Here is a 10,667-nt window from a genome sequence, read left to right as displayed (position 1 = left end):
TAATCAACAATAAAAACATGCAGTATCTTACTATGGTTCTTTTAATGTTATACCACGTCAGGATTATTCACCATCAATATTGGAAGACTTTATGCTTGACATTGTAATAACTGTTTATAGTATTCCACCTGGATTTTAAATATTTATTTATAAAGAGGTTGCGTATACGAATCCTTGGTGATGGCATGTCTTTAATATCTACCTTAAAAAGATATGGCATTGCATTGTTGGATGGTTGACGAAGTCACAAGACCAAGGATGAGTGAAAAAATGGGACTTTACTCATACACTAATAGCACTATAACACATGTTAAATTTAATAACAGCTGATTAAAAAAATCGCAAAGGACTTGAAAATAATTTACACTATAATCACGTGTAACAGATGGAGTACTTTTGAACAAATAGTAGCTTGAGGTGAATAGTAAAAGGTAGAGAAATATGGAAAGCAAAAATTAATTGTTTGTTCACGTGATGAAGATTAAATGCATGTACAGTATTTAGGGAGTGGATACAATCACACTTTTCATGCGTACCTATTCAAGCGTTTACCATATGCATATGTTCCTGGTCAATTTAGGGACTTTTATTACTCCATGTTTTGCACTTTCACTAACAAATTAATTAAAGCATGCTTTAATTTAAACCCATAGCCGAATCTAACCAAATTTCTAATTTTTACTCACCCACCGATGGTGTGTCACTTCGATTTTACTTGGTCATTGATGGTAATGTTTAACTAAGCAATCATCATCATACATCCCATCTCAGTTTCCCTTTTTATCTTTTTCCCGGTTATATAAACAAAATGCATATCAATCATTGCATTTAAAGATTAAACTATAGTAGTACTACATACCAATTTATCTACTCCTATTTAATTACAAGATGGCCTACCCCACAATAGTTGACCCCAGTATTCCACACGTCTTCAAAACGTTTATATTGCATTCCTCTATTAACACGACTTTCACATTCTTATTTACAAATAAGTACTACAGGTTACTGACAGAGTTCTTTAACAATATCTCTCTCTTTTTCAGACCAAATAAATGGAAATCAACTGCTTTTCTTGCATGGTAAAAGTTTGCAGACCATCAACACAGAAACCCTTTCACACTTCCTGCTTTAACATTGAAGTAAGGCTATTGACCAAGCAACGAACGCGGCATCCGCATACAACATCTCATCCAATATTCGACATTGACACAACTCGATTAGACGACTAGATTTTCACACTCGTGCGAGTTCAGGCAAATGCGTAATGACAATCATATGCTTAACTAGATTTGAATCTTCGTATCTCAACTAGATTAGAACATGTACAAAACTTGGAACACAATAAAATAATCATAATCAGATATACAGCTTCCAAAAACCCAAAAAGAAGAAAAGATACGAGCATGACATCTAAAGTCGATAGGTTTGATTAATCTTGCGACTTATGACTCAACTAAATATGTAAAACTATAAGCAACTACACATTTGCTACCCTAGAAGGTCAAAAGAAAGTTTTCTTCCCCTATTTCTAGCATTAACTGCTGTATATCAAAATCTCTTCAAAAGCTTTCTATAATGATACACTGCATATTATGGCAACTAACTTAATTTGTTCAAAGCCATAAATACTACCCGAGAGATAACTGATGGGGAGAGCTGGATCTACGGGAAAACGCTTCAACCAGCTTCTCCTTAGTTAGCTGTTCGGATCCATTGGATTTGACAATGAATGTGTGGAACACTCGCTCACTCACTGTAGCCATTTTTGCATCGACGATAGTTGACTGTGCATCATTGATTGCTTGGATGACTCTTGATGCTGGATGGGCATTCAACGGGCAGCTAACCCTAACGGTGACTTCTTCACGGCCAGCTTCGATGTTGATGCTCGAAGCCAGCAGGTCTTGTGTTTCTCTATTAGAATTAACTTCTGAAACCGATGCTTCTCTTGATATGCTGCCAAGTCTTTCTCTCTCAAACTCCATGTCATTCAGCTTCTTCTGCAGTTCAGTTATGTAAGCAATAGCATCTCCAAGTAGGGAAGCTTTGTCCATCTTAGAGATATTCGGCACAACAGCTCGTAGAGCGTAGAAGCGCTGGTTCAGCTTCTCTCTTCGCTGTCTTTCTGCCTCTACATGATTGAGGGGTTCTTCTCTTCCATTGGCAGGCTTCCTACCACGCTTCCTCGGCCGCTTGTCTTCTAATAGGCCTGCAGCCTCTTCCTTGCACGAAGCCTCAACATCTGAAACCTCAGACTCGAGACTTTGTGGATGTGAGGTTAAAGGCCTTGAGGTTGCTCCAGTAAAATCTATCTGCATTTGAGCTGGCTTTTGATGCTGAAAATTATTAATCATGAACTCTTCTCTATTCCCGTTGACAATCTCAGCACGCTTTTTGGCTGGAGTCTGAGGACTGTAAACCTCTACTGCATTCCCTAGCTTAACATTACTATACTGTGTCCAGGTAGCACCATGAAAACCATTGCGGTTGTTGGCAAATGGTAGCTTGTTCCTGTTTCCACTTGAGTCCCAGGCCCTTACTTGCATTTCTGGTTTCCTATTGGAAACATTTCCCCTAAATTGCACATGACTTGAATTTAATTCCTGCCCGAAAATCTTGGGAACAATTTCTGGTCGGTTACCAATAGCCAAGTTAGGAATGGGGCCCTTCATATGTTTTTTATTCGTTACTGACGGCACAGCTGCAGCTGCAGCTTGCTTGGACCTGAGGAGTGAAGAAAACGACGAAAAGGAAGATCCCACCACCTTGATTAGCTCCATACTTTCCGGGATACATCTGACAGACCCTAATTCAACCACCCCAACATCAGTTGGGATCAAAACCATAGTTTGCATGCCAGCCGTCTTTGCAAGGAATGACCTAACACAATAATCAACCGATGACTTCAATGCATCCGACAACCAGACATGTTTGCTGGATCCAAAACACCTCCCAGGGCCTCCTTCACCCCTAGGGAAGGAAAAATACATTGATGCTAGGAAGAACATCTCAGTGTCAGTTACCTTATCCAATCCAAACGCGTAATTCTCCTCATCACCTCCTCCAAACAAAGTATGCAGCCTTTGGAGAACCCTTTTCCTCATTGTCTGCTGAGATTCATCCTCGAGTCTCATTTTGAGAATTCGAGTGACCTCAGATTCCTCATCCTCACGAGGCTCTCGACAACACCCATCGCCCCATCCTAACACCAAGTCCCCAGACTTGGACCTAGAGAGCTGCCAGAAAATTGCATAGTTCCAACAAAAATTGGAAGAATTTGGGCGCTCAACAAGATCTGCAAGCTTATTCTGCAAATTGCCATCATTCCCCATCGCCATTAATGAGCACTCAGCAGAAACTGAGCTCGACATCAAGTAATCAAAAGCCTTAGTTCCCAAAACTGCCGCTGCCATCGCCTTTTCCTCATTACTCCAACCAACAACCCCCATGCCAATTTCTAAACCTAATTCTCAATGGTTGTTCAACTTCAAAAACCCAAACAATTGAGAAAATCAACAAAAATAAAGTAGTTGCTGATTGAAAATTTCCAAATTAGGGTTACGAAACTCATCTCACAAATCAACCCAACATCACTCCATTGCAGAAATTCAACCTCTACTCATAAAATCCCAATAAGCCGCAGTTCTTAATCTCAGATCTCAAACACAAGGTATCTACAGAAACATGCATGTCCAGAAACAAGGCGATAAATATGATTATAATGTAAGCAAAACATGAAATTGGGGAATAATATTAGTAATAGAGAATCCATGAAGAGCAGAAATTGAATGAAATCACTCACCAGTATCTCGAGCTCAACCACTTTGGGATAAAGTATGTATTGCTGTGACAGGAAATCACAAAAAAAAATCAGAAGCAAAAACAACAATAGGTATATGTCGCCTCCTTTCTCTTATTTGGAGAGCAGAAGAAGATATGTTAGCTCTGTGTCTTGTGTTTCTAATTTTTCTTGCCCAATTTACTGCATGTGCTCAAATTTGGATTTAAGGTCTTCAGAATAGTGAAAAAGTAACCATGGTTAATGTGTGTGTGTCTCTGTCTGTGTGTGTGTGTGCGCGTGTGTGTGTGTGTGATAGAGAGAGAGTGTGCAGTCGGCCAAAAAAAAATTCTCCTCTTCTTCATTGATTCCAATCAATATATAAGAATCCACATGAATTTATTAAAATGTAAACAAAAAGGGTTAAAAACGTTGTTCAAATGTAAGTTTAGAACGTATAGTATTTTTAAAATAGTAAATATAAACGGTGAAAAACATAAAATGAAATGTAATTTTAGAATGTATTTAAAAATTGTAAATAAAACCAGTGAAAATGTTACTGAAATTGATTTAAATATACTAATAAATCTCAAATTAGAAATCTAATCCAGTGTAAATGTTGTTGACCTTCAGTTTTTTATGGTCATGTAAAATAAATGACCAATTTCGATTGGTTTTCGTTTGGTTGGGATTCGAAAATAAGAAAAAAAAGTGTTTTGGACCAAATTCATAAATTGAGATTTTAGTCAATATGAAAAATTTATTTCAGAAAATGTTTTCTGAGATAAACTTAAAAGAAAAATCTGACATATATTTAGAATAAATAGTGTATTTAAAATAAATAAAATAAAATGAGATATTTCATTGTCAAAATCATAGGACATTTTGTGAGTGAAAAATATACATATTTAATACTTCATTCATCTCATTATTTGATATATTTCTTTTAAGTTGAGCATGATTATTTGAAAGAGTTAAAAAGTGATGTAGAATAAACATTTTGGACCTATAAATATGAATGTGTCTTTGAGAAACATCTCATATTATATGAGATTTACCTATAAACAGTGGCGGATTAAGGATTTGGAAACGAAGGGAGCGGAATATATAGTATTAGCTTGATTTAGTGCGGACGTGGCTACTTTTTTCAGTGTTCGGGACGACGCCGAAGGCAAACAAAGGGGACGGACATGGTAATTTTACGTCCCGATAAGAGAAAATTAGTCGCACGGAGGGGGCAACCACCCCATCCTACCCCCCACCCCCCTAGATCCGTCGATGCCTAAAAATAATATTTGTCTCGCCTAAAATAAGACATTTTCTAATACTTTCTTATATAAATTTTACTACCATTATTTTTTACTTTATAATCTCTCTATCTAACTTTCTAATCACCATTTTTCATAAGTTATGTGCATAAAATAAAAGACCCGCTTATGATAGGATGGAGAAAATATTCATATTTTTATAGAATATATCGGAAATATCAAACTCATATCATTTCCATAATAAGAAATTTCGTCCACAAATGGAGTGTCCAAAATAGTATTTATTCTCCCACAAATATTGTACTGCATGAGTATTAAATGTGGAAATGGTCAAGAAGTGCACATTTCAAACTGGGGCCGTTATTATTATCTAACTGCATTTCAATTGCAATATTAATGAACCATGTGCCTGACATCTTATTTTTTGCGTTATTACTTAACATCCACGAGACCACGACCCAAAGGTTATGATTAATTACAAATTAAAGATCTAATCTTAGATATAATGTCAAATAAATTATATTTACAAATTTAAAAAATATTAAATAAATTTAAAGGATATAAATGTCAATTTTTGTATCTGAAACCAACCACATTTCTTCTCCTCAAAATTATCTTAAAACTTTAAATTTACGTAACTCTCTCGATTTAAATTATTTTTTTGTAAAAAATATATCAAATTAAAAGTAATTTCATAAGAATTCTAACGCGATCTCAATTGCATATGATCCGATGATGAACTATTAAAAAATTTATTTCAATTTTCGTATATATTGATAAACAGATTTTATATTAATAAATGCATCAAACAATTTCAATATAATGCATGTATAATATATCAATATAAACTGTGTTGATATTTTCGGGTACTTGGATTGAAATTCTAATGCCATTGTGTTGGTATTTGTAATACACTGTGTTGATATAAAAAACACCATGAAAATTATTATGTTATAAAAGATTGACTATTTTACCCTTTTGTTGATATTTTATCCGTGGGTCATAATCTCATCCACTCATCTAAAGACCTAATGGCGTAAGATTGGTATTAGTTGTGGATTGGATACTATATTTACTTTAACATGACCCCACGACCCAATACATTAAAACTGTTATTCATTTAATACATTTTAAAATAATTATTTTTAACTTTTTTGTACTCCTACTCCCTCTTTCCCAAGAAAAGCGAAGCACTTCTTTTGGGGACGGGATTTAAGGAATTGATATGTAAAGAGTTAAAATAGTGAGAGTAAAATATGAGAGAGAGAAAAAGTAGAGAAATAAAGAGAGAATAAAGTAAGGGCATCTCAGAGCCTATCTCCATTTCCTCCTGCCACGTCAATAACTCATCTCAGAGCCCATATCTCTGCAATGAGAGCTCATCACAGAGCCTATCTTTTTTCCACATCAACACCATTTTCTTTTATTTTTAATGTTAATGTCTAATTAACTTAAATTAAAATACATAATAAATTAATTCTTTACTCATATTTTTCTCTCACATATAATTAAGGATGAAGTATTTATAAGAGAAGAAATTTAATAAATTAATTTATAAAAAGAAATTGAAAATCGGCCCTGGCGACTGCAATGGGGGCCTATCTCAGGGCCCATGGGAAGCCGATGGCGGATCACCTAAAGCGATCACTCGGCCTTGGGGCGGAGCCTTTGGTGAGTGGAGATAGGCCCCCCTCTCCACAATGGGGGCCTTTGAGAGCCCATGGGGTGGTCGATCGCTCGGCCCTTGCGATCGGCCACCATTGCTAATGCTCTAAGAGAAATGATTACTAAAAAGAAAAATAACTCACTTATAATTGACATTCTAAAAAAGAACATGACTCGCTTATTTTGCAAACCCTAAATTGAAACTTGAAAACAGAGGGGGTATAATATAATTTGCCATTGTGAATATTCATACTTTCTCATATGTGGATAATTGAAAATTACAAAGATGCTATGAATGAGGAACCACCAATTGCGAGAGATATAGATACGTGTAAAATGATTGAAATGGTAGTGTACCTTATTTATATCTTCTAGATACATAAATGAGAGTCCGAGTCGAGATTATAATATTAAACTTGCTTTTTCACTATGACCTATTATTATTCACTTCGATTAGCATTATTTTCCATACACTATCTAATCTTGGCTTCATCTATCATATCAAAGAGGACATAGGTGTGGAGTCCGTTGAGGAAAATTAATTCAAAAGAGAAATGGAAAATAAATAATAAATTATTATTATTATTAATATTATTGTTTAAATATACAACTAGTATTTCTTATTTTTCTTTCAAAGTGTCCTTAAAAACTTTTAAGCAAAAGGGCGTCCTTGGACTCACTAAGAGCATCCACAATGGCGGCTAGCCCACCGGCTAGCCGATTCGCGTCGCTAGCTGGTCGGCTAGCCGAACCATTGCGATCGGCCAGCCGAAAATCGACGAAAAAATCGGCGTGGGCTAGCCATTTGATGGCGCTGGCTGCCATTGTGGCGTGTCGATTGGTCAGCAATCGGTCAGCGCTATTTTTAAATTTTTTTTAAAATTTTTGAAAAACTATATAAACGCGATTTTCCCGCTCACTAAATTTATGTACAACAGCAACATCTAGCGATGGACAACAACAACTAGTCCCAATACAAAACTAAGACCTAAAACAGAAACATGTCATAGCGTCGAGACCCCCGTTCGGCTAGCGGCAAACTATAACGGATTCAAGGCATACTAACATTTTTTAATGTATTTTTTTAATAAATTAGTGAGGAGTAGAGTGGGGCGGTGGCTCGTGTGTGGAAGCCCGGATTTTTTTTTTTATTATGTAATTTTTTTTATTTTTAGTTAATGTACTTTTTTTTATTTAAATAAAATTAACGAATTTTTCCCGTATATGTGTCGTAAATTTAATTCCGTATTTTGTGTTTAATTCTGTAAATGTAGTTGTTTTTAAATTATTTTTATTGCGGCTGGCCTATGACTGACCTAAATCTGATGTGGCAGATGGATTTTTAGTACTGCTGACGTGGCAGAGGGAAAGAGTGGTTGGCCTATGGCTATCCTATTTCTATTGTGGATGCTCTAATATAGGCTATCCTATTTCTATCGTGGATGCTCTGATAGAAATGATTCTAAATTCAGATGAATTAATCTAATGGGATTAATTAATCATTTGAATTTTGAACTAAGAATATTATTTCCTGCTACGTTTTAGGGAGCAACCTTGGGACCCGTCTCTTCAGGTCTTGCTTCTAGACATGATAGATACATCATACATACAATTATTGACAGGTAGTACATACAATAATTTAGTTATTATATTAATTGAATCAATATTTAGAATGAGTTAATACAGCCATAAACTATGGTTAAGTTTTATGTTTGGTATATAATAGTATATTATTGGATTCATATCTTTGAAATAAACTGATATCCACACATTTATGTAAAATTTCAGTCTCCACATAAAATATCATTTTTGAATTGGACCACCGATGTGGCCCTGTGTCTTAGATCTAATTGCTCGGATGCCCTGTGTCTTAGATCTAATTGCTCGGATGATTTAGTACTATTACGTAGTACTCTCTCCGTTCCATAGTAATAAAAGCATTTTTTTTCGGCACGGAGATTAAGAAAAATTGTATTAGAGCATCTCCAATGGTACTTTGGCCAGAAATCGGCCAGCAGTTTCTCCCCCTGCCACGTCAGCAGCACTAAAAATCCACCTGCCACATCAGATTTAGGCCAGCCGCAATAAAAATAATTCAAAAAATACTACATTTACGGAATTAAAATTACGATTAAATTACGGAATTAAATTTACGAGACATATACGGGAAAATTCATTAATTGCATTTAAAAAAGGTACATATATAAAAAAAATTACATTTAAAAAGGTACATAATAAAGAAAAAAAACTATCGTCGTGCAATCCTCCGTGCCCACAACTCTTCAATTATATCCTTTTGGAGTTGAATATGAGCATCCACTTGGCGCATGTTGGCAAATTCCTTGAGGCGGCCGGCTTCATCGAGAGGTACCCCACGTCGTACACTAGGGGTGGCCGTTCCGTGGCTTGGACCGGCTTCATCATCATTGGCCCAACTAGTCAGTTGTACGCCTTCGTCTTCGACGATCATGTTGTGCAGGATAATGCAGGCGTATATTATCTGGGAAACGCATCCGACATCCCACAAACGCGTTGGACCCTTAATTGCCGCCCATCGAGACTGGAGCACACCAAATGCGCGCTCCACGTCCTTGCGCGCTGACTCTTGTCGTTCCGCAAAGTAGGCCTTCTTTTCATCACTTGTTTGCCTGATCGTCTTCACAAAGACCGGCCACCGAGGGTATATCCCATCCGCCAAGTAGTAGCCCATATCATGCCGGTTGCCGTTGGCCACAAATGAGACGGCTGGACCGACGCCCTGGCACTTCTCGTTGAAGAGGGGAGACGAGTTCAGGACGTTGAGGTCGTTGTTCGACCCGGCTACCCCAAAATACGCATGCCAGATCCACAGCCGGTAATCAGCTACGGCCTCGAGGATTATCGTGGGATTCTTTGACTTGTAGCCGGTCGTGTAGGCCCCCTTCCAGCCAGTCGGACAGTTCTTCCACTCCCAATGCATACAGTCTATGCTGCCTAACATCCCGGGGAATCCATGCTTCTCCCCGTGCATCTGCATCAAATTCTGACAATCTTCGGGAGTAGGGCTTCGAAGGTACTGCTCACCGAAAACGCTTATCACACCCCCACAGAAATCCTTCAGACATTCCAGGGCCGTCGACTCACCGATGTGGAGGTACTCATCCCACATGTCTGCCGCGCCTCCGTAGGCCAACTGCCTGATTGCCGCCGTGCACTTTTGAATAGGGGTGTGGCCGGGTCTGCCAGCCGCATCGTGCCTAAAGCGGAAACACAGATATCGACGTTCTAATGCGCCAACGATGCGCATAAACAACTCCATGCGCATTCTAAAACGCCGCCGGAATAAGTTAACGGGAAACCGCGGGTTCTCTGAAAAGTAGTCGTCGTACAGCCGCTGATGTGCAGCGGCGTGATCCCGATCAATCACTGCTCGGCGGTGGATAACCCGTGGAGGGCGAGGTATCGCCTACTGTTCCACCATACGCATGTACCGCTCCATCTCGCGGTTCATGTAGGCATTCATAGCCTCGTTCATCCTCCATTCGTACTCCTCAGCATCCCCACCACTACCACCACTACCACCACCGCTACCACCCGCGTTACTCATCGCTCAATGATGCTCTTGTACAGAAAGTTAGAGAGAGAGAAAACTCGTTAAAACAAGTCGTGCAAATGAAAATGAAACGAAAATCGCGTTTATATAGTTTTTTTTTTTAAAAAAAAAAAACAACAAAAATCAGCGCTGGCCGATCGGGCCGCCACAATGGCGGCTAGCCGATCGGCCAGCGCGAAAAATCGGCTAGCCGGTCGCTAGCCGACCATTGGAGATGCTCTTAGGTGAGTTAAGTAAAGTGAGAATAAAATGGAAAATAAAAAAGGTAGAGAGGTGAAGAGAGAAAAAAATAAGAGAGAGTAAAGTAGGGGTGGAAAAATGTGTTGACTTTTACTAGAAAGGGAAATGACTCTATTACTATGGA

General features: G+C 37.9%; 1 protein-coding gene across 1 annotated transcript; it reads right to left on the bottom strand.

The window, feature by feature from the left end:
- Positions 1-1,321: 1,321 nt before the first annotated feature.
- Positions 1,322-3,986, bottom strand: LOC125207690 (transcription factor MTB1-like). Its single transcript, XM_048107140.2, has 2 exons — positions 3,803-3,986; positions 1,322-3,674 (listed from the first exon to the last, which is right to left on the bottom strand). The coding sequence occupies exon 2, from the start codon at positions 3,447-3,449 to the stop codon at positions 1,629-1,631; it is 1,821 nt and encodes a 606-aa protein (XP_047963097.1). The 5' UTR covers positions 3,450-3,674; positions 3,803-3,986; the 3' UTR covers positions 1,322-1,628.
- Between the last annotated feature and the right edge of the window lie 6,681 nt (positions 3,987-10,667).

Source organism: Salvia hispanica, chromosome 6 (assembly GCF_029641045.1).
Source record: "Salvia hispanica isolate PSC_SH4W2 chromosome 6, Shi_PSC_v1, whole genome shotgun sequence".
Lineage (NCBI taxonomy): Eukaryota > Viridiplantae > Streptophyta > Magnoliopsida > Lamiales > Lamiaceae > Salvia > Salvia hispanica.
The sequence above is the reverse complement of the archived record's forward strand: the minus strand, read 5'-3'. Positions and strand labels throughout refer to the sequence as shown.